The sequence below is a fragment of the Diadema antillarum genome, unplaced genomic scaffold (assembly GCF_040938485.1).
Source record: "Diadema antillarum isolate AM-2024a unplaced genomic scaffold, OU_Dant_1.0 seq00000845_RagTag, whole genome shotgun sequence".
Lineage (NCBI taxonomy): Eukaryota > Metazoa > Echinodermata > Echinoidea > Diadematoida > Diadematidae > Diadema > Diadema antillarum.
In genome coordinates, this window is record NW_027271719.1 from 160,571 (window position 1) to 186,305 (window position 25,735).

General features: G+C 37.6%; 1 protein-coding gene across 1 annotated transcript in view; it reads left to right on the forward strand.

Annotated features, from left to right (window-relative positions):
- The first annotated feature begins 4,003 nt into the window (after nt 1–4,003).
- LOC139740257 (protein henna-like) overlaps nt 4,004–25,735 on the forward strand; it is a 31,865-nt gene continuing 10,133 nt past the window's right edge. Inside the window, exons 1-8 of the mRNA XM_071650838.1 lie at nt 4,004–4,316; nt 9,197–9,310; nt 10,852–11,029; nt 20,676–20,764; nt 21,654–21,721; nt 22,913–23,109; nt 24,000–24,135; nt 24,373–24,442. Coding sequence (XP_071506939.1) covers nt 4,236–4,316; nt 9,197–9,310; nt 10,852–11,029; nt 20,676–20,764; nt 21,654–21,721; nt 22,913–23,109; nt 24,000–24,135; nt 24,373–24,442 — 933 coding nt within the window. The 5' untranslated portion in view covers nt 4,004–4,235. The remainder of the gene's footprint in view (nt 4,317–9,196; nt 9,311–10,851; nt 11,030–20,675; nt 20,765–21,653; nt 21,722–22,912; nt 23,110–23,999; nt 24,136–24,372; nt 24,443–25,735) is intronic.

The window sequence follows — 25,735 nt, forward strand, 5'->3', positions numbered from 1 at the left end:
AGGACTTAATGTTTCAATAGCTTTCCAAAACATTAAATGCATTATTGAGTAGTAAGGGGAGGCAGGAGATACCGAACAGTCGTTCCCATAACCAGATCATCGACACGGGGGTACTACCATTGTTACCTCCGCCAACAAGTGAAATCTATACCGACGGCGTTATGTTTTCGGTTTCGCGCGTTTGTCTGTTTGTCTCTCTGTCTGTTTGTCTGTCTGTTTGTGTGTGTGTGTGTGCAAACTAACCCGAGAACGCATAAACGAGTTTTCATAAATTTTGTTATAGGATGTGCTCATATGATGAGCAAAAGAAACTTATATTTTGGCAATGATCTCAAAGGAAAAAAGTTAATATAGGAGTATTAAGGGCACGAAATACACTTAATCTCCCAATAACTCAGTAATGGATGATTAATTTTTACCACATGTACATGTATATATTTTGTAGATGTCCCTGTACATAATGTTTGTATTGAATATATACTGCCGACAAAATGACGATATTTCAATGACTGCTTTGCGGAGGTCTGTCACTGAAACAAAACAAAACCAAAAAAAAAAAAAAAAAAAAAAGATGGGGGGGGGGGGGCGAGTGTAAACCCCCAAGCCCCCAACCCCCTCGACCCAACCCCCATAGATCTGCCAAGTTCTGCCTTCTCCTGCGAAAACCAACATCAACAAGCAACTATTAGGAATGGCATGACGGGTTTTTATTAAGACGCTTCGACTCATTAGTACCATGGAGAGGATCGTACACATGGAATAGTACAGAGTCAGCTTGTATAGATTATCGCCTCCGTTTAGGCCCTGTCGTTGATGTTGACGAGAAAAAATGGTTGTATTGTTAAAAAAAAAAGAAACAAAACAAAACAAAACAAAAAACATCGAGTGGACCAGCCCGAGTCCTGTCACTTGTCGTATATAACCATGGGAAATATACAACTATACACCAGCCTTTTATTAGGCATGGTCAATGAGGATAAAATCCCTTTTAAACAGAAGACACCTTATTTGGCAGCTAAATAATCTTTCTACTAGATTTCCAAATGACTACATGATGTTATAGCGTGGATTAAAGAAAGAATTGGAACAGTAAAGTGTATTTCACAAGGGACCTCTGAGCGGGATTTGAGCTGCCCCTCCCCATCCCCTTGCGAAATTTCAGGACGTATACGTATTGAAGTGAGACAAGTTGATTTTCTCAGATATAAAACACTATTAAACACGCTGAATCTTTCGTTTATTTGCGCTATTCTTCAGCATGTTTGAATTTTTGAACAAGTGCGTCCATGGAGAATTACGAATAGGATCTCTGGTGTGGAACGTTTGAACCCACTGTAAAAGTCCCTCGTCATATAGCAAAACATTTAATATATGTATTCGATTACCGGTATTCACCACTAGAGGGTGCGATTGCGATTGCAAGTTTGGTTTGGTTTGGTTTGGTTTGGTTTGGTTTGGTTTGGTTTTATTTCTGCCGTTTTCCAAATCACACACAACAAAAAAATATATATATTTAGAAATTAACATTACACATTAACATTATAAGTCAGCATATACTTTCTTTCAAACTGATTCAAAGTACATATATATACATACACTGTGAACATGACAGTATATTCAATGTATGAGACGTATAACAAAATATCACTCACAGAAACAAACAAAAAAATGTTCAGACATTTGTCAGAAGGGAATCGTGGAATCAATAGTTGAAAAATTATGTAAATGATGACTGATTATTCATTCAGAATATGTCATGTCTTTACAATAGACGAATCTCAGAAAAATAAAAAAGCGGAATTTGAATGAATTGATTTTAAAAACAAGTATTCTTATCTATTATATATAATTATAATAATGGAAAAGCAGGAGACCGCGATCATAAGCAGCACCTTGACATGGATCGAGGCCTCGGGTAAAATTCGAAACTTCAATTCGATTTACATAACTGTATAATGGACGTGTCTACAAAATAGAATCAATTATCAAATCCAAAATATCGTAGCAATTTCTGAGGTCAAAAATAAAAGGAAAAGTCTCAATCGTTGAGCCTGTATAAGATTCACAGAATCTGCGAAGCTGAGGTTACAGACTGGCCTGCCGCAAAAGCAGACGGAGGTGTTATAAACAAAAAAGGGTCTACTACAGTTCCTGCATGATTCTCTCCAGAAAGATGTTGATGACTACAGTTGGAGACAATATATTTTTGTCTTTGTAAGTTATTTGAGATCACTGCGCTGCTGGATGTTCACGAATTGAACTATATAGCCCTCAGTTTGTCAATGTTGAAGTTTCTTAGTAGAACATGTCATGAGCCTTTGTGCCACATTCGATCAAACGCCATCTTATATCAATAAAGTTATGAAAGAACTAGGTCCTTTTTAGCGTTGCAGATGTTTTTAGATGAGGACTCGACAGTCTGCTCCACAGTGCTTCTCTCCTCTTCTAACTTGAAGCTTCGACTTGCTTTTCTAATATAGCATATCCTCAGCCTTGGATTTCATTCGGTTGAGGATGATGGGGAGCATCTAGGATGACTTATCGTCCTGTAGTTATGGCATTTAAAGGGATGGTATTGTATATAGTGTTGGTTTAGGTGAGGATTAAGCTTTTAACTTTTTGTGAGATACTTAGAAAACGGTCTATGTAATGTTAAAGGGCATGAATTAGCATTGAAAGAGGACTGTATTCAAAGTTTATTTGATGAAAATCGGTTTTGAAATGGCTGAGATATCCCAAAACAAAGTGAAACAAAGCGATCCTGATGAAAAAGTGTGTCCCACCTTTTATATAGATGATGAAAATCGGTTTTGAAATGGCTGAGATATCCCAAAACAAAGTGAAACAAAGCGATCCTGATGAAAAAGTGTGTCCAACCTTTTATATAGATCGCTTTATTTTGGATATCATAGTTATTTCAAAACAAAATTCCATTAAATAAACAATGAATTCCTCTTAAAATTTTATGCTCTTTCATTATTATGTCATGAGAGGTTTATATATACACATATATATATACACACACACACATATATATATATATATATATATATATATATATATATATATATATATATATATGTGTGTGTGTGTGTGTGTGTGTGTGTGTGTGTGTGTGTGTGTGTGTGTGTGTGTGTGTGTGTGTGTGTGTGTGTGTGTGTATAAGGCTGTTGGTCACTTATTTTCTGTCCAGATCTTTTGACATAGCACATCGTTGTTAGGGCCTCTGTGACCTCTTTCCGCCATGCTTCAAAAGCTCAGCTGGCACATTATTTATTGTCCACTCCTGGGGATTTCCCAGGCTTCAAAAACATTCTGTATTGCGGACTAATAAACCAAAATACTAGGACATTTAAAAAAAGCATTCCAGTTCAGAACTAAAAAATATATATATAAATAGAAATGTTTAGGCCCTACACGTAACCAGCTGAACAGAAATAAGGTCTTTCATTTATTTTATCGACTAGTTGTAAATCATAATTTTATCTATTCGCAACATATCTCAGTGGAGAATCGTATAATACTGCATGTAGGCCCTATCTGTATACCTTCTGTGATATCATACAAGCTCATGTACATTTATAATCAACAGTGCCGTACTCATGACCTTACGATACAGGTACCGCACCAAGCTGATGACGTAGAGACAGCGCCCACTTTTGGCCCCCACCGAACCCACCAACACCTGTTCGTGTCCGTTCGACTGTGTGTGTATACAATGTGTAACGTGTATGTGCTCGTGTGTGTCTGTCCCAGTCGTCGATCGACCACAATCTTGACTCTCACAGCCAGCTCACCAGCTCCCCGACCATACCATTGAAACCAACCAGCCAGGCACCCGGAATCGGACGCTCGATTTGTGCATTTACTGTTTTTTATAAGTGCACAGAGCTCTTCACACGCACCGTACCCAGCCTCTGCTCAGCTATTGAAGTTGCGTACCTCAGCTCAGCTCAGGTCTGCTCTACTCTGGTGACGTAAACAGTATTGAGTACCGCTCAAGCGTTGTTGTGAGACGAATGTTGTTCGTTTCTGCTCAGAATTCTCCCACATACCAGTCGCGATTTCGTCCTGTTTGTTGTGACCCTATTTGTCCATAATTCTTGTAAGATTGTCGACGACTATTTTAAGTCGAAAATTCAGTAGATTGCGCTAAGTCTACTGTTATAAACATACTCGACTCTAGTCTTCACTTACGTCATTCTTGATAATCTAGCTATCATAGTCACAGCAACATGGATGGACCAGTGAAGAGGGCTAGACTGTCTGATGAAGTTGACGATGGTAATGATCTGGAGGCAAGGGTGAAGAAGGCGGTGAGTATTTTTTGTTTTCTTTTGTGCATTTCTGTTTGGGGACATGTAAATACTGATGAATTCTAGCGAAAGTGAACAGAGTCAGAGAGTAACATAATTCACTTCAGTATGAGCAATATTCAATGAGCATATTCATATCAGTCGACGAGTGTTAATATGAGTGGAATGTAAAGTTGCCATCAATGAATTGTAGTTGACAGCCCATATGATTTAGTGAACACTTTATAAGTCTGATTTAGAGAGATTCTGGTGTCAAGAGAAGGACAAATATAACACAGAAGAGATATTTTCCTGTCTGTGCAATACATGATCTGCACAGTGCCTATACCAAATAGTATAATTTCACGTACGACGACGACACAGAGGGCCCTTCGAGGGGCAAATAAATTTGGTTTAACTTTAAAGGTGCATAGTCCTGGTAGTGTAGAGGGCGCTGTTGATGATACTGCCGATCGCCATTAGCAGTGATACGAAGATTGCCAAAGTGGAGCTGTCGTCAAGAGTAAAGCAGAGACTCCAACTCTCCCGGTTTCGACGGGAGATCTCCCGCCGAAAACCCACTTTTGCAAAATCTCCCGTTCTCCCGCTTGAGATCTAATTCCTCCCGCCCTGGCTCTGTGTCTCCCGTTGGGAATGATTTCTTACTTATTGCTACCGTATGTTGAAACAATAAGCCTTAGATAGCACCAGAGAGCATCTAGAACCCTAGGAACTTCGCGCTTCGCACACATGAACTTGGAGTCTCCCGTTTGCTAGGGGTTTCGGGGGGGAGAATCTCCAGATCAGAAGGTGCTTGAGGTTGGAGTCTCTGGTAAAGCGCGTAGGTGTTGCTAAGTAACATTGCCTTCGTTGTTTTCTCTGTGCATCTGCGCATGTGCTTGTTATAATATGACATCTCAAAAGAAGTTTGCTAAAACTGTCATCCCCCTTAGCTGAATCATGAGCCAAACTTAACCCCAGGATGCTCCTATTACACAGTTATACTCCCAATGCTACGCATTGGGGCTGGTCGCAGTTAGCCCATCCCATGCACTGTGTGCCTGAGATCCTCATAGTCATAGTGCAGTCTTAATCCTGAGACTCCTTGCTTTAACCACAGTGGAGTTTTACGCATGGGTAAAGCTCTGCACAAAAGAGTTCCATCTGCGTAACCCCCTTTCCGTGAAAAATCCTAATCCCTCCCTATTCCTAACTCCTTCCTGTATCCGCTAGCATAGGCTCAGGATTGTACTTGGATTTTTCACTATCAAAAAAAATCCAAAAACAAAACAAAACTATAACTCCGATCATGATGCTATTCTGACCCAACCCTATTTAATTGCTATAGGACTAGGAGTACATATAGGACTCATGATTATTACTTCCAATGATCAATTTCAATACATTGTATCAACTTCGATTTATATTACTGAAAATCATGCTCTTATGAGAAAGAAAATAAGAGTTTGTCCTATGCTTTAGCATGGGGGAAAAGAAATGCCATGAAACACTTCTCTAATTTTGACATAATCATGGCTGTGGTCATTTGCAAATAATTGTACACTTTTTTAAGATACTGCACTGGAATAGATTGTCTTACAAACACAATGGATTTATCCATGTCCAAACCAACTCAATTTATCTGTACTACTCTGTATGGTGTTTGAGACAGCAAACCTGAAAAAAAAAATGTGAAGACATATTGCACTGAAAAAAAAAAAAATTAGAAACCACTGTAGCTTGACTTGATGACCCAGTAAGCCTCTTGAGTCTCATTATTACAATGTAGTATGCATTAAAGATAAAAATTTAGAATTTGTGTACTTTTCAATGCGTGTAAACAAATAATCATGTCAACATTATTGATGGTGGTTGCAATGTGAACTTAACATATGTACACGGGAAATTCAAATTTCCTGTGTTTTATTCCACTTCTTCATAACCAACATTGTGCAGTCTGATGTGATAATATATGACAGTACAGTATGTGTGCATTAAAAAAAATGTTTCAGATATAAATCTGTCATGATGCAATGAATGATCTCATTGTCCACGCTTCATACACACAACATGAATGTATGTAGTTGTCTGTGTCATTGATTTTGTTGTCTGAATGAATTAAGGCCGCAAGACAAATCAACTTTAAATACAGTTCTTGTTGATTGGACCACTTTAGGTTTGTCAACACATGCTACTGACAAGAACAGTTGTACAGTATGTCCCCCCAAAAATTACAAAAATTACATTGATAACACCCAATATGATTAAATTGTCTAAATGCTACTTCAGGGTCTTAAGATATACCGGTAACATCTTAGCTCTACTTTGCAGAAAACCCCATTCAATTTGGATGAAAAGCAGGACCCTCACAGAGAAATGTGGATTGCTGTTTAGCAGGTTGCAAAGCATGTCATGAGTCTGATTCTTCCAAGTTTAGCACTTTGATGCTCTTGTGTGTGAACACAATAGATAGAACTTGGAGGGAAGAGATTCCTAACATGCTCTACAAAATTCCTTATTTCTCTTTGACTACTGTTCAAGCAAATTGAATGGGATTTAAAGTAGGATGTGGACAATGAGTTGAATTCATACCCTGAAATTATATTTGGATTGATTCACTATTTTAAAAGTTATCATTGCGGAGGGTCTCGCTATAATTCTTTTGGGACATATGGTATATACTGCTGTAACTGCAATCATTAAACAAAAAAAAAATGTACACAATGGAGAAATCTTTCATCTTTTGTTTCCTTCTGGAAAATCGAAATAACACTAAAGGCTCATAAAATCCAATTTATCAAAAAAAAAAAAAAGGAAGATCCACAAAGAGAAAACACATTCTGGATAATAACAACCTGATTTTTGAGGGTTCTGCCTTAAAGGTAGGGAATCCCATTTGCATGCCTTAAATGAAGAGTTGTATAAATACAGTGGTATGTTGAAGAGAGTATCATTCTAGAAACTCCCATAAAGTATTGAAAGTGGAAGGTAACATTTAGTACATTTTTATTGACCGTTAGATATGAATTGAATTTTTTTCGGGGCTCACCGTAAATTCCAGTACATTACTAGGCTAGCTTTGCAGACCCATGCACTGCATGTGTGTCCATCATGTATATTTTGTGAAGAAAGTTCATCAAAACTTACAAACATTTCTATATACATTCTTGCCACACACTCTATATGTTATTACATCAGCTCTTATACTTTTAGATTTGTGTTTATAGATAAAAAATACAGAAGACTGCAACAAAAAGGCTTAAGTGTGGCTGACACACAGAACTACTGAGTAGTTGAGTTTTGTGCATTATTCAAATTTTAGATAACTGTTGACTTCCAAATTTCTCAGCAGTGGCCTAAACAAGTCCCCTGAGGTTCATATTAAATATTTTGCTGCATTTTGGGAGGTCTGTAAAAGGTATCCCCTACCTTTAAGACTAATGAAGGAAGGGGGGGGGGGGGGGGTGGGGGGAAGGGGAGGAAGCTTTGCCCCTTGACCCCACCAAACCCCCTTAGTAGCAGCAACAATGTCAGGGCAAACCCCCAATTGGCCCATACTTACTAGACAGGAAGAAGGCAAAAAAAAAAAAAAAAAAAAAAGAACAATGTCAGCAAAAAAACAACAAACAAACAAACAAACAAACAGACATATACACATACAAACCCACAACTTCAGTTTCCCCTGGTAAAGACCAAAAGACAAAGATGATTTAAACTTTGACAAACAGAAAATAAATGCAATGCAAAGTTTAGAGAATGCTGCCAAGTTTTGTTGTTGTTGTTGTTGTTGTTGTTATCCATTCAAAGAAAGGCATTACACTCTAGTCACTTTGGCATGCACCATTGATGCTACTTTTACCCTCCGATTTTGTCAAAGTTTTCCTGTCGTAGATGTATTACTGTATTTTTTTTTAAAGAAAAGTAAAGACAAAGTATTTAAAAATGATGTTTTATGCTGCAGTGTGCATTGCTTTACTGGTAATTCAATCAAATAATTGTTTTCCAGTTAAAGTTACCTTTGTTGTTACCATTGCAACCTTCCTTTGTACAGAGCAAATGAAATTTTTGAATTGTTGTCTTGATAGGGTTAAATCACTTTGCAAGCAAGATGTATAAGATGGGGAGGAAGATTCTATAAATATGACACCAAAGGCCAGCAGCCTGGTTCTATACACACAAAATGTCACAAAAAACTACAACAAACAGACGATGAGTACATTTCTTTTCTGTCATTTTGGCAATATTCTTTGTAATTAACACTTAACAGAGCAATGACCATTTTGGTTTAAAATGTACGTATGAAGTCTTGCAGTTACACAGCTCACTTCAGTTAATGTTGCATCATGAAAGTGCAGTTTTACTTTAAAATACACTGGTACTTTCTTGGCCAAAATGTCAGATACATTACGAATATTGGCTGAGAGTGATAAGAGCATTAAGGTGCCATGAACACTGCCTTTATCTTGGCAATTTTACGCCCTTGTCATTCTCAACCGACCCAGAGACTCCAACTCTCCCGCTTTTGATGGGAGATCTCCCGCCGAAAACCCATTTCTTGCAGAATCTCCCGTTCTCTCGCTTAAAATAACTAGATGCTTACTTAATTTTCTTGTATGTTGAAAAATAAGCCTTAGATAGCACGAGAGAGCATCTAGAACCCTAGACGGCAAGGAATTTTGTGCTCTTGACCAAGTTGGGGTCTCCCGTTTGCTAGGGGTTTCAGGTGGGAGAATCTCCAGATCAGAAGGTGCTTAGGGTTGGAGTCTCTGCCGACCATGTATGCAGATGTTATTGATATGATTTTGAAGCAAATGAAAATTGAATCCATTGAGAAATAATAGCAGTGGCTCACTTTTATGTCTCTCTCTTTCTTGTATTAAAACTTTTCATGTGCATTGCAGTACACTGGCAAGAACTACATGAAGGAACGCCCTCCTTTCAAGCAGTGTTCATCTATCATGTTTGGCTTGAAGGAAGAGGTTGGTGTCTTGGCAAGAACTCTCAAGCTCTTTGAGGTGAGTGACTTCAAGATAATTATTATAAACATGTATTTTATGTTTGATTTAACTTTATAGCATTCTGTCTTTTCCTCACAGTGTACTCAGTAGAAAATCTTTATCAATATCATGGTCACCTGCAAAATGATTTTCATCATAATTGTATCTTATTGTAGATGATACAACCTGTACAGACTGTTCATAGTGCTTCCCTTTCCTGTTTCCCCTTCGTCGATCTCCCTCTCTTTCTTTAAATAGACCTCTCTTTTTGCAGAAAGTTAGCAGGGGCTAAATTGCTATAGCAGTTTTCATTGATGAATTATGCACATGTGCAGTATGTTCAGCATTTGATCTTATTGCACAATTCCTGCCTGTATCTCCTCATGACCTCTGACCCACCTAGCTGAGAACCTGCCTGCAGCAAGAACCTGGGAAGAGGTACAGACCTGGTTTAGGTAGTCTTTCAGTTTAGACCCCCTTTTGTCGTCTACTCACTACTACTGCTGCTGCTACTAAAACTTCCATTGAGTGCATGCAGCTTGGAATCTTGTTTGTGGTGTTTTTCAGGACAGCTTTGAACCAATATGATTTGCCTGTTTTAGAAATTGTTTCAAAGGAAAAAGAACAGAAGCCCCCAGAACACAGAGCATCTGAAGAGGGAAGGGAAAAGAAGCTTAGTAAACTCTATGGTCATATATGTACTTTCTCAGAATAGATAAGCATGATATAAATTACATGTATGTTGACATCAACGGTTGTGTTTAGTTCATTTCAAAGCAATTTGTATTCCACAATGAAAATTTTATATGAAAATACATACATGTACACACAAGTACACAGGCACACACTTCCACACAGTACACCACCGCACACACAAAGACTTTTATGCAAGTATCCTCTTCACTCTGTATATATCATGTGGTATGAGATCTTAAGTTTTAAAACACACAAAATATGCCTCCATAGTGCACTTCACCTTTGGACAGCCCTTGATATAGACTCTTTACTTTTTCATTTTTATTAGCTCTGACAATGATGCGAAGATGACCTTTAATTAGAATTCCTGCAGGAAAAGTTTGCTGATTTCTCATTAACTGTAAAAAATGATTGTAATTACAATGTACTTTGTGGACACATCTAGAGAAGGCACATACAGGGGGTGGAGGGGGGAGGGGGGAGGGGAGGGGGGAGGGGAGGGGAGGTATTCTCTTATTCCTGCCTACTTTTCTCATCTTTAAAGGCAACCACAAGAGTTTTGTGTCTTCACTATTTATTAATTCAGCTTTTCTTTTCTTTCATTATGTATTTATGCATACAGGCATTCATGAAGGAAATAGTCTTTTTTTTTTGAAGTAGTTTCCGTGCATAGGCACCCTATTGTATGCTTTTGAAAATGATGAATTTTCATTTTTCTCATCAACAATTTTCTGGATAAAAGTAAACATTAAACATCAAGTAGTTGTACATTTATTTAGCATTGTTCATTGCCTGATGCCACCGCAGTTTCAATTGATTTCTGTTTGATTTCAAAACAAGTTCCATTAATTTGTTTATAACAGGAGAAAGGTGTGAACCTCACCCACATTGAGTCCAGGCCATCCAAACGTATGCCAGGCAGCTATGAGTTTCTGGTGTCAAGCGAGACGCCTCCATCTGAGCTGGAATCAATTTTGTCGGCCCTTCAGGATGAGGTCAGCTACCTCCAAGTCCTGTCCCGCACCAAGGATTCTGATGCACGTACGTATCTCCACAGAAATTATCTGTACTAGTTGATGTTAGACATTACACAACATGTAGACATGAGACATGTACCCTTATGGCTTATTGTTCATTTGCGCTTCCAGCTACTAACAAAATAGACATGCAAAGTGTGTCTGTATGGTTTTCAAATATTCTGTTTTGCCTCAATATCTTAAAGCTGGTGTATTTTTGGATACAGGGAAATTTGTAGTATCTTTAGAAGATGGGCATGCATGAAGATGAGGTTCTATGGCCCGAATTCACGAAGGTGGTACAAATGAAACCGTGGTGCGACAAGTGTTGCATGGAATATTTCATTATGAAATTAGTAATTTCGTCAATGAAATGATTATTTTGTAACGAAATGACATTTTGTATCTAAATAAACATTTCGTCCACAAAATTATAATTTTGTTAACAAAAGGGTCCTTTTGTTGACGAAATGACCACTTTCGTAACGGAATATTCCGTGAGACACTTGGCGCTCCATGGCTTTTGTCCATGGTTTAAACCATGGTTTCCTTTGTACCACCTTCGTGAATTCGGGCCTATAAGTTTAAAGGACCTACTCATCTGCAATCAACAACTGCAAGAACTTATTCTCGGGGCCTTTTCCCAAGGAAAACTTCACTGAGCCTGAATGATAGACTACCCTCTGCTTGGATCAATCATGTGAGTTCAGAGTGAATTTCCACAGAAGCTTTGTAAATCATTGCTTTGTGCAGTGTAAAGCCCTCTCAAGCACAGAAACCATGAGAAAGTTCACCACACCCTCCGTATTGTGTATTATTGTTAGTATCATGTGATGCATGTAAGTCACATGATCCATGGTTTGTGGCTAACATACAACAGTTTGTGGTCATCAACACAAATATGTCTAGTTACAGAGAGTGAGGGAAAATATGTACTCAAGGAGAGATTGCACCAAGTATCACAAATTCTTATGAGAAGGTAATTGGCCTCAAACACTGTCTGATTAATATTAACCAAGATGTATTAATTGCCATCCAGAACAAACATTGACCCATCTGAGGACGTACACAATCTTTTCATCATCTCAACACGCTGATTATTTTTGTCGTGTTGATTATTAATGCACCAGTTAATGATCATTGGTTCTTTTGTGGCATGAATCTCCCATCAATTGATAGGGCAATGATAACCTATCCCTAACAAAGTGAGATTTGAAGAGTCTGCTTTTCTATTTATTCAGAGTAACCTGAAGCACAGACTGTCTCAGACTTTGTTTTTTTTAACTTTGGCTTATTTCTCTGGCATAGCATGCTTTTCAGGTACATGTATGAACAAAGTTCATTGAAATTGGGAAATACCAAGAGAAGAGTGATACACATGTATACAGGTGACAATTCAGAGAAATTGCAATAAGGATGGACAAATACCTGGTGGAATACACTGTATGTACAGTATACAGTACATGTACATTCTTTGTTTAAAAAGCAATTTCGCCACCAAAGTTTGTGGCAAACAGGCAGAACCTGATATACATCGTGTCTACATTCACAGATTAATGAGGAAAAGCGAGGAAGTTATAAACATCAACGTGAAGGACAATAATGCTCTCTTGGTGTGTGTTCTTGCAAGTGATTGCAGAGTCATGATGTGCAATCAAGAGCTTTGAATATCTTTTACCCCTGAAGTGGTTATGACATGGGGAAAATAAGTTCAGCTGCCATGCTCCTATTTTCCTCTTTCCTGGTAGAAAAAAAATATGAATGAATCTGGTATAAGGAGACTTGTCAACTTTTCCTTTTTGTTAAAAGTCTACTCCATTTTGCTATAAATATGCAGGTAGGCTACCATGTTCATATAACATGTTAATGGTAAGCCTTAATTGGGCTGCTAAGTGTGTAGAAATCTGCTATCAGTACAGGGTATTTTTACAGTCCAGACTTGTAGAATCAATATCACGACATGCACTGTTGGTTCATTTAGGTTGCTTGTACCACCACATTTCCATTGTGGTATTTTGTACAATAGGGAGTTGGGGGGGGGGGGGGGGGGGGGAGATCCTCTTGCTATAGAAGGTGTCCAGCTGTAGTCTTGCACTGAGCTTACCAGATATACAGTCAGCTGGTACTATCAAAAGTGGAAAGATTTAGCCTTGGCTAGACTGCTTTTCACTATTCACTGGGAACTTCTTGTTAAACAAATGTATAATGATCTGATGGGGCCCTGGTAGGTGGTTTGTTGATAATGGGTTTGGCTGCATACTGTGCTGTGAACCAATTGAACACCGACCATCCATGAAAAACAGATCTCTTTATAGGACTACCATTGCATATCATACAAACCTGTATGCATGGCGTACATTGTAGCTGCAGCAGGCAACAAGGTTTGTTTCACAGATGAAAATTAGTCGGACCCTTCAACCCTGTTGTGTGAGTTAACAATCAGTCAAGATGAATATTTAGACCTAACGTTTCACATAAATTAGACAAACACTGAGAAAGCTTTGGCATTTTACTCAAAACTGGGTTTTTTGTTTTCATTCAAATGTTCACTGTATGTAAATAAGTGTATGATTATCATACAGATTGCAAGACGTGGATATTAGGCTTCCTTAACTTGTTGAGCATTATATGCTCAACAATTTTATATATATTAAATATATTTTATATCAGAATGTGCAATATCACAGTCTTGGATGGGCAATCATATGAAATATAAACATTTCACTGTTTTATAAGCCACAGAAAAAATAATGACATAAAAGATTCATGGGAGGGTATCTGTTTTCAAGGTATAAAAAAGATTACTTAAACTTTTCATGATACAAGGATACCTAACTTTAATATATGTATATTTTTTTAGCATAATTTATCAGAATGTGTCACAGTCTTGGATGGGCAATCATATTAAAAATGAATATTTCACCTCTTTTTGACATAAAACACTCAGGAGAGTTAATGCTTTGAAAATTTGGAAATGATGATTGATACTCATGAATTTTTTTTTTTTGTAATACATGGATGTCCAAATTCCGTTATTTTTTTTTAGTGTTCGTCAGAAAGTATCAAAGGTTTGGAAAGGCAATCATATGAACTGTAAACATGTCACTATTTTATGTTGTATTATAACAACAAAAATACAGATGGCCTCTTTCTGACATTTTCATAAACACAGGAGAGAGTATATGTTTTAAGGTTTGGAAAAGATCACTGAAAGTCAAGAATTTTTTATGTAATAAGTTTTATATTATGGTTTATCTTTGAATCATGATACTAAGGAGCAACCCTTTGAGTAATTCTGTGAAGACAAGCACCCATTTCAAAGATCACAAATTACTGTTACAGTCTTACCATTGAAAATACACTGTAGCTCTGAGTATAGCAGATGGAGTTTTATAGTTGATGCCAAAGTACAACTTGTACCAGCACATTGAACTACAATATCTGTAGTTGTGAAGTGCATATTTATAGCGGTACAAGAATTTGCATGAAACATGACTGCTCAAGTCAGAGGCAGTACTTACAATAATGTATGTGAAGTGACTCTAACAACCCTCATTTTCCCAAAAAGAAATTCTCTGTGAATGATGAAAGGTAGTATATCTGTATAGTTGTTAGTTAAAACCAGCCGCTGCTCAGGGAAAATGAAATGGTGGTAGCAACAGGTTTGACGCATCAACTAGAATCAGGTCTTGAATATTCATAATTGTATGTGCTGATGGTGTTTATAAAATTTATTTCTTGTTTTTTATTTCCCCATGTCTGTATCTTTTGTACTCTAGGTAATTCAGGCACAGGTATGCTTTTCAGACAATACTGTTTAAATGACACCATTCTCGTGGTTAGCTGTCTTTGTTCTGCATGTAGCATATCATCCCAAGGGATTTTGTTGCACAATTTGTATGTTGAGAGTAGTTTGGAAACATATAACCTATAAACTTTCCTAATTTCACATCTCTGCAGTGCAGTAAACATGCACATCACCTTGCATTCTTCCTTGTCTGACTCACAATGGGATGGAATGTTGTCCTCTCACAAACTGTATTAACATACGGTTACAGCTCGTTATTCGGAAGGCTTGTTATTCCGAAGGCTCTTCAGTCCGAAAATTTGTTATTCCGAAGGTTCGTTTTTCCGGATTTCATTTTCGGGTGTACAAATCTTCGGAATAACGAACCTTCGGAATAACGCCACAAATGTTCAGATTAACGAACCCTTTTTCATTTTTGGATTAACAAACCTCTGGTATAGGGAATTTGTGTGTTTTGGATTAACGAATCTTCGGAATAACGAACCTTCGGAATAACGAACAGCACCCTAACATACAACTGTACACTGTACCAGTATATGGTCATACATGTCTGAACATTATGTAATTGCCCATGGTATACATGTTGTATTAAGTGTATGTTTACATCAGGGTCCCATTTCAGAAAAGATGTTACGATAGCAACTCTTGCTGGATTGGCAACTTCCCATAGCAACAGCCAATCAGGAAGCTGGATTCTTGTCATTACCATGACAATTGCCATTCCAGCAAAATTTGCTATTATATCAGCTTTTTATAAAATGACTCTCTGAACTAACTTATGCATTGTCACTGTACGTGTTTGTGTCATGCCATTGAACACTCATTGGTGCATACTCAGGGTTGCCACACTCGAGTACTTGTGTAATTGATGCCCAGCAGAAGTTAGGTTAAACCAGCTTTTTTTCTTCTTTTTTTTTTAATAGGCAGCTTTAGGCATTCATGTTGTCATAATGAGGCAATAAAGTACTGCCGTATGGAATAGTCGATGAAGCATACATCCAAACTGTCTTTGAAAGCATAGTGTAGCAAACAGTCATTTACTGACAATAAAATCATTTAAATGAAGAGTTCTAGATGTCACTGTTCAAGAATTCAAAAGCAAGGGACATTAATGAATGGGAAACAACCAGTATATTCTGGTGATTGCTATAAACGCAATATGCATCTTTACAGTTTGTGTGCAAATGAACTACATTAGTATACAGTATGATTGCTGGTATTGTGGGATATTTATTTTTTAGAGCTGTCTCCATTGTTTCAAATGGTAGTGCAAATAGTTTAAAGGTCCTGTTTACCATTGAGAGTAGTGATTTAAAAAATGTTCAAGATATCACATTTGATGCATATTATGTAGGTCAGTTGTATCACAAAACATCCTACCATATAAGAATTTTGCAATAAAACCTAAAATATAAGGAGATATCACTATTTTTCTCAATAAACCGTAACTGTAGACGGTTTAGTGTGGAAACAATTTTATTATAACCATTGTTCACATTTTGTATATTCAACAATACTTAACATTGATTATACTAATTTAAAATGTGACATTGGTTGTTTCTATCCCTAACTCATATTTTAGAACTATTTTGAAGCACTATTGCTGGGTTTTTATTTCATGTGCAAATGGTAAATTATGCCTCTAAGATAAGATGTGCTTCACATTTTTAAGTGGCGTAGATTACACAAGTGCTCAAAAAGGTATGTATTGTGGCATCCTGCTATATTGTATTAAAGGACAAGTTCACCTTCATAAACATAAGGATTGAGAGAATGTAGCAATATTAGTATAACACATCATTGAAAGTTTGAGGAAAATCAGACAATCCGTTCAAAAGTTATGAATTTTTGATGTTTTTGTGCAGTACCCGCTGGATGAGAAGACTACTGCAGTGTATGAATAACTTAGATGTCACATGCGTACAACAATATAAGGAAAATATAAAGAGAATTTCACAAAATTCCATCTTTTGAAAAAAGTACACATTCCCCTGACTCGTTACCGACAAATGTTATGGGTAATATTATTCTCCCTCTCTTTAGAAAGAGGCAAGTCAAGTGCTCTTTTATTATGCGAAAAAAGTGAAAATATGTTGAATTTTCTTTTACATTTTCTTTATACTGTTGTACGCATATGACTCACAAGCTGTAGTAGTCTCCTCATCCAGCGGTTCCAACACGAAAACTAAAAAAATTCATAACTTCTGCATCGATTGTCCAATTTTCCTCAAACTTTCACTGATGTGTTCTACTAATATTGTTGCATTTTCTCAATCCTTATGTTTATGAAGGTGAACTTGTCCTTTAAGGTGATTGGTTTCTTATCATTCCTTTAGTCATTTGTAGCCTAAGCCTCTTCTTATCATGTAGCATTTTTCTCTGGCATTTAAACATCTATCTTTTTTAATATGACCATAAACCATATTAATTGACTCAAACTGTTAAATTGTAAAATTTGCTAATCACTTTTTCAGCTTGTTTTGTTAAATATTTTGAAGGAGATATTCTTCATTTTTTCGTTTTTTTTTTGTTTAAATCTAAAGCAGTAAAATGGATGTCATTTATCAATAATGATTGATAGACGAGGGGGGCAGACCATATGAATTAATGCATAAAGGTGCATGTGCTAAATGTCACCACATGAGTAGAAAAAGATGCAACAGTGTAGTTGTTATACTGTGTTCTATGTTCTCAACTGTTAATAGCCAATCAATAGTCGGTCACTCTTACACATGGCAGTGTTTGGGTGCGTTCGAGCGCTCTCGTAAAGCGAACTGTACCGTACCGTACCGTACCTGCGCCAGAAGAGCGCTCGAACGCTCCTAAAGTGTACCATACCGTATTGTACCGAGCCAAAAGTGGACCACTTCCCGATGTGCTCCAAAAGCGTACCCAAAGTTCGGCGTAAAGCATGCGCATGACTTTGCGCATATATCACAATGCAAAGACATCATTATCTTTGTTCGGGACAGCTGTAAGTAATTCAAGCGCCAGGTGGATGACACTCTTGCTACAAACAAGCATGACCTTTTCTTAAAATAACTTGTGAGTTACGCTTTCTCCACAGAGTGCTCGAACCCTCCAAAACTGGCACAGTTCGGTATGGTACGCTTTGGTTCAGTTTGCTTTGGTTCGCTTTAGAGTGCTCGAATGCACCCTTTGTTTGTTTGTTTGTTTGTTTGTTTTTTGAGTCATTCAAGTTCAATTATGGACAGGTCCTGCATTTTTTGAGATGTGTAGGTCCTAGTGAAAACTTGGATAAAGAATTTCAGTAAAATGTATTCTACTGTCGGTTGTAACTCTGAAACGATTTGTACACTCATCGAGTGCTACCCTAACCTGCCCCCCAAAGTAAGCTGTACATGCTGTAGTTTCTCCTGCTTAATGCATGTGTTTCTTTGCTGTCCCTGGAATATGCAATGCTAAATGATTTGCATGATGAACAAGCTTTATCAAGTACTTGATTGCATGCTTAAAGGGGAATTCCAGAGTCTTTCAAAGTTAGTCTGATGAGAAAGAGTAAAATCTGATGAAAATTTAATTACAAATTGGATAAAGATTGGTGAATTATTAAGTTGCGAAGTTTGGCTAATTTTCACAAAACAGTCCTGGAACAGTCAATATGCAAGTGAGTGAATTGACGATGTCGTCGCCTCACAACTTGCCATATATTGTACAGTGTACATAGTTTGTAAACAAAATCTTGAGATTTCCATTTTTTTTAAATTGGTTTTTTTTTTCCACATGCAACCATGCTCCAGTCTGAAATCCTAACATGTCTGACTGGTTATTCTTTTTTTAATTCAGCAAGGAATAACATTATATTTTACACTTCATGGCAGAAAAACCTAATATATACGATTAAATAGAAAAATGTAAGGTAATGACATCTCATCAGCTCTCTCATTTCCATATGCATATCAACTGTTGGAGAACTGCTTTTCCAAAAAAAAGGAATGAAATTTCACAATTTCATAACTTCCTTGAGTTTTTTGTGATTTTTAAATCAAAATTTATTTGTTGTGATCTTAAAGAAGTCTTCCCTCGTTCTTTCCAGACTAACTTTTAACTGGACCAGAATTCTTCTTTAATCTACATGTAGAGTGCATGGCCTGCAATTATAAAGTAAGATATAGTTTGATTAGTTTTTTTAGATGGCACCTGCACAATTTTAGATTCGAAAATTTTAATTTTGACTGGTAGTTTTGTAAAGTACTTACTTTTAATCAAACTAAGAAATTCTTTGTCTTTTGTTTGTCCATGCCGTGTTTCATCTTCACCAAAATGGCCACACAATCCAATCACCGTGTCATCGTTGACCATGGTCCTCTGTGTCTCGTTCACAATTTTTGAACTACCGAATGTCAAACCCTTTTTCTTGTCGATTTGTGTCTATTTGTTTGTTCTGTTTGGTTTTTGTGTGTCATGTCTGTCTTAACCCTTTGTGTGTATTCCTGTTCTTGTCTGATCCCTAATGCCCTATTGTTCCTTTTTATTTCAATACATGTGCCTCCTGCTTCCGTGCCTCCTTCTAACCCCCTCACCCCTCGGCAATACCTCTAATCCTTACCCCCCCCCCCCCCCCCCATCACCCTTCCCCTCCCCCTTTCTACCCATGCTCTTTCTAATCCTCTGTCTCAACCATCCATCCTCCAATATCCCTTTGTGTTCTTTCTCTCACTTTCTCACATCTCTTTTCTTTAATCTTTTTTTTTTAATTTCTTCATGGTCTTCATATCTCTACCATATTCCTCTATTTCCTTTTTCATTTTCTTTCTTTTCCCTTCAACCTCTCCCCTTTTGATACCTCTTCCCAGCATACACTTTTTCCTCATGCTCCATTTCATCATTCAATATTCTTCCACCTCATACCTTTCTTGCTTTCCCTTCTTTTTCCAAATTCTCTGTGACCTCTTTTACTTTGTCATTTATGTTCTCCCTGCAAGTATATTCTTGCTTTTCCTTCTCCCTCCCCCTCCCCAACCTCTCGCCCCCTCCCCACCCTTTGCCCTCCCCCCTCCCCACCCCCACCCTGCATGGCGTCACACGCATCTAACTCCATCACACCAATGGTTGATGCCCTGCAGTGGAATGTAAGTTGCAAACTGAGATGTTATTGTGTACTTGTACATTTTATCTCAATTTCCTTGGGGAGACACAAGCAAGGCACCCTTCCAACAGCTGCCTGTTTGAATTTCTTATAACAAGTCAAAATGTGTTTTCTGCGCTCAAATTGACAGGAAAGAATGACTCTTCATGGAATTTCCTTTGCTGTAATCATGTCAGCATAACTATTTGAGGAAGAGAAAGGTTGACTTGATTATAGGATTGTTTATTTTCACATACAGCCTGAAAGCTACTGTTGAAATATTGAAAGGACTTCGGAATAATTTGCACATGCTCAAGTATAACTGCTGTTGTGCATGATAATATATTGTATGTCTTGGGCAAGTACCTGTAGGTTTATTTAGTGTTTCCCTGCAAGCATATCAAAGCATGTTGTGCTTTGTAGAATAAAGCTAGTGAGCAAAGTACACGTAGATGACTGAAAGAACTACAACCCGCTTTAGATTGCACACCCATGCTTCCTCCCTATAGTCATAAATGGCAGGATTTGTTTGTTTTTCTCTTTTTGGTTTGTACAAATATGCAAACTATATCAGTTTAGCAATACTGGCAAGTGATTTGCTACTCAACTCTCTGAGCCTTTGATAAAGCATGGCTGTGATGAGTGATAGACTGTAGACATTACTTTCTCTGATTATTGAAATGCAAGAAATTGCTCCCATTTTTTAATTTTTTGAAGTCGTTCTCATGAGCTGAAATAGTTGACTTCTTTTTTCTTCTTACTCTCCCCTCCCAGTCCCCTGGTTCCCCCGTAAGATCAAAGATCTTGACGAGTATGCCAACCATATCCTGAACGCCGGAGGAGAATTGGAGTCTGACCATCCAGTAGGCAACCCTCTTTCTTTTGGTTGTTTGTTTTTTTCTTTCTTTTCCTATGTCTGAGAATTTAATGGATATGAATCTTGGCACAATGCCATCAGTCAGTTTGGGATTTAGGAAATTTGACACAACATTGCAACAACAACAACAACAACAAAAATGCAGAAAACATGCACCCAGGTGTCCACACACAGGACACAAAAGTTCAATATGCTTTTTTGACTCTTTTCAGGAGTGGTAAGTTGTGGTGAAATGAGTGCGTAGATTGACAAATTTTTTTTTCATTTTGTTTGATATTAACCTGTTGAGGACGAGTACCGAGTATACTCGTGCAGGTGTCTTTGGGAAATGCCTGTTATAAAATCAGCCTGTCCTCAGCAGGTTAATGAAAATAATTGAACGAGGTATAAAAATATTCCTACTATACCTGTTGTAATCCTAAGTATACATTGGACTTAGCCACAAGGAAGAAGAGTAATGGATACATCTTATCATTACTTGAATGTGATGCCGAGAGTAATACAGTGTACCGCATATGTATTTGCATAATGTATATTTTATTTTCATATGTCTTCATATAGTTACAAAAGTAAATCTCTCATTCCATGCTTGAGATTCACTAGAATTTTAAAGTTGATATTTGATTATTAAGCCAGGTGATGAATAATAAAACAGTTGCCTGAGAGCATTGTTCAACCACTATGGCATTAAATGTATACAGGCAAAGTTGAGTGCTGGGTGAAGGAACCTCAATTTGAATGTATGCCAACTTGATAATTGCAAGGTTGCGTATATGAACACTTTGTGTGTGTTATGGATGATATTTGTAGTAATTACTCAAATAGTTAGAGCGTATTGTCAAGCCTTTACAAACCTAACTGTTTTCTCTCTGCAGGGATTCACCGACCCAGTGTACCGTGAGCGACGAAAGTACTTTGCTGACCTTGCTCTCGCCTACCGCCAGTAAGTACGCAGCCAAGTGTTGCAAAACGTTTGGTGCACTGCCAGGTCAAGGTTTGTTAATGCTGTGAAATGAAAGTGACTAATGTAACTTCTTTAAGTCATACAGATCATTGCATTTGCACACCCACGAACACAATACACACAGACAGACACACCCAAACACACATCAAAACAAACAAACAAACATGAACACGATAGACAACAACATATCCACACTCGGTGGTACGATTCCAGCATATGATGTGCCATATTCTACCTGGTAATTGAAATTTGAGCAAGCTTCCTACATGCTATGGTTGAGATTAGTGATGAGCAGCAGCAAGCCAAGTGCATGTTGTCTTGTTGCACATGAAGGAAAATAGAATTAAACTGTCGGAGAGATCAGTGATATTGCAACAACAACAGCAACAAAAAGAGGGAAAAACCACAGCACTTAATGTTTGTTTGTTTTTTATTTTTGGCAAATAATGTGTTTCTAGTTCCTGAAAGTTCTCATGAAAAAAAGCTTTATAGTGAAACCAAAATGGTGTGAAGGATGCAGTGGAAAAAGAGTTTATCATACACCAGTCATAGCTAATTGATTTCCAGCCACACTGCCGTGTGTAATTTGGCCTGTGTCGGACTCGCTGATTTCAAGGCCTGGAGCTGTTAAATCTATTCAGTTGTAAAACTTGGTTGTTGTTGTTTTGTTGTTTTTTTGTCTTTTCTGCAATTTATTAGTGTATTGTGGCCTTGCCTCATTTTTTGTAGAGGAAGAGTGACTTGCCAAAATTTGCACTCTAGGAAACATGAAAGATGAGTCCTTGAGTTTAGGATGTTTTCTTCAGCAGACGGATAAACTAGCCCCCAAAATAAGCTCTCTTGAATTCAACAAGCTTACATTTATACATGCCAATTAACCTTGATTCTTGATTTCACACACAGAAATGAATCATGGCAATATTTTTCTGAATTGCCCCAGGTTAAAGGTACCTTTTAATGTCATTAAACATCGGATTTTTCATGTTAATGTTATCTATCGACAAATTATCGTGACACGGAATATTGTAGCATGTTTGCAAAGTGAGTACAAAGTTTAGTCATTAATCTTCAGATTTCTGTAACGATGCCTCTGCGATAATTCCCTAAAGAGGGCCATCTCTCCTGGAGATTCAGACCATGATCCTCATACCATAATTATGTTCTTTACAGTGGTCAGCCCATCCCAAGAGTGACCTACTCTGAGGAGGAGGTCAAGACCTGGGGGGTCATCTTCAACAAGCTGACCACTCTCTTCAAGACGCATGCCTGCCAAGAGTTCAACTACGTCTTCCCGCTCCTCCGCGAGAACTGTGGCTACCAGCCGGACAACATCCCCCAGCTGGAGGATGTTTCCAACTTCCTGAAAGGTAGGAGCTTGGAATGAGTGATGATAAATAATGTTTAAGATTCACTTATTTGTAATCGACAGATTGTTGGTGATTGAACCTATAACTTGTCAGGTAAGAATTAAAAAGGATGTTAAGCTGCCACTAAACCCATGGTGTTCGAGACAACTTAACGCCCTTCTCATTCTCAACAGACAAACTGTTGTAACACGTAGCTGGTTTTAATTTTCTCCTTACAGTGGCCTGACAGTTATCAAGTCAATCATGTGAGAGAAAATAGACTGTATTTAGTATAAAGCCCATCACATAAAAACTTAACTTTGAGGCCAGTAACATCCAAAAAGGAATAAATAATCACAAATATGAGATGCAGGCATGAGATTGAATGTGTATTGATTACCAGTACACACTTCTTTGTGAACCATTTCAGTTGTTTTTGTATGAATAGTCATTATTAGATCCTTTGGCTTGGAGAAATATATATATTTTTCTTAATCATAATTAATAGCTACAGAAAAATGAAAGAGACAATTTGGTTAACTTTGATATCGAATGTACATTATTCCAATTCACACATAACGACATTGTGTAGACCAGTTTATCATTATTATTATTATTTTTTTGTTGTTGTTCAAACCCAAATCTGGAACCAATTTCATTTTTATATGTTCATGTGTGTGTATGAAGGCGGGAATAATGCAGCTTATATTATCAAAGTGAAAGTTTAACAAATTTCACGAATGAACATGGATGCAAAACAGTGAACTGATGCCTGTATGAGACACTGGGGGTGAAAATTCCATTGACTTCAAAGTATGCATCTTACAACCTTCTGCTGCTTCCTTGTGACATGCTATTTCTCTCTTTCTTTTTTATACATTCTTTAAATTTTGTCTGGCATTGCCCATCAGACTGCACTGGTTTTACTCTGCGCCCCGTTGCTGGACTTGTTTCATCCCGTGACTTCCTTGCCGGACTCGCCTTCCGCGTGTTCCACAGCACCCAGTACATCAGACACCCCAGCAAGCCCATGTACACCCCTGAGCCGTAAGTACAAACTATTCACACACTGTCACACCTCTGTACATGTATGCACTCATGAGACATACTTTTAGTTTTTGTTGAAGAATCATATAAATGTACATGTGTTACCAAGTGCTACTTTAGTGATGTACCATAGTAATACCAGTCTGGAGAAAGTGATGTTGAATGTTTTGCCAGGAGAAAGAAAGATGCATGTACTTGTACGTGTTGTAATTTTTTGTGTCCCTCCTCTTATTGCAGGGACGTCTGCCATGAGCTCCTTGGTCATGTTCCACTCTTCGCTGATCCCAGCTTTGCCCAGTTTTCCCAGGTAAGTTCTATGCTGTCAGGTGGAACATCTTAAAGGGCAGCGCAAGTAATTATGACAGGTTGTAAAGCACTCCTCTGACAAAATATATGACATGTAGTGTCATAGTTACAGCTTATGTATATCACTCACACAATTTAAAGAACATCTAAAGAGTGTTTTTTATGATGTCATATTTTATTTGAAAGTTTATGTGAGAATTTTGAGTTTGAAAATTGAGTATTGTATGGGTAAAATTCACTTGCATTGTAGGTATTTGTAATTACAATGAACTTTTGATCACTCTAAGAGATGTAAAGCTTGTATAGCAGCACATGAAGTGCCTTTGTAATGCATTTGTGAAAATGTAGGACAATCAAATGTGAGGGCATATAAACTTGGGAGGGGGTGGGGGAGATATCGCTCACGTGATCTTTACAGTGTATTTTGTATTTTTTAATGGGCTTTGATATTGACTATGCTGGTTCAAAATTATGTGCTTTATGTGTTTTATCTTACAGCAAATAAAGCTTGTGTGTGTTGATGGGGGTTGGTTGTGGGCGTGGTGCATCTTCTTTGCACCATGTGAGTCTTTCAGGTGCCATTGACATGTGTAGGGGTCAAGCAGTGTGATCTCATTAATCTCAACATCCAGTTTCTGAAACAGAATGTTTTATCTGTCACAACTTATCTTCTGTTATATTGATTTCAGGCAAGTGTTTGTCGAGCTCTCAGCTGCTCTTTGGACAGACAACATGTAGCGATTACATACTGATTGCTGAGTGATAAAACATGCATTGTGTAGGTTTCATTACTGAGCTCTATATCTTGAAAGGCATCATATGAAGTGCCCTAAAGATATGTTCTGGTTTTTGTGCAGTTGTTAGTGTGCCACAGTAAAATAAAAGTATTTTCAAACATATGCAGCTGCAGCATGATATACAGCTATTTTTTTCCTTTTTGTGAGGAAGGGGGAAGGGGATGAAGAGGGAAGAAAAAGTTCCAAGGTCAAATGAGCAAAATGAAACACCACATTGTATTATACTAACTCTGTTTTATAGTTGTTTTTTTCCTCAGGAAAACTGATACATATGTAGATTTGATATCACTGCAAAGTACAAATGGAGAAAAAAAAATCACATCTGGTGTTTACTAAATGCCTATGCTCTGATGAAAAAGAGTGGCTCAGTGATGCCATTGTTAGTCACTACATCTCTCATCTTGGGGCCATCACCTTAGACTGAAAAATAATGAAGACAATTACAGTTGAACCTCTCGTATCCGGACAAGTCGGGACCGGGGCTCATCCGGATAAGG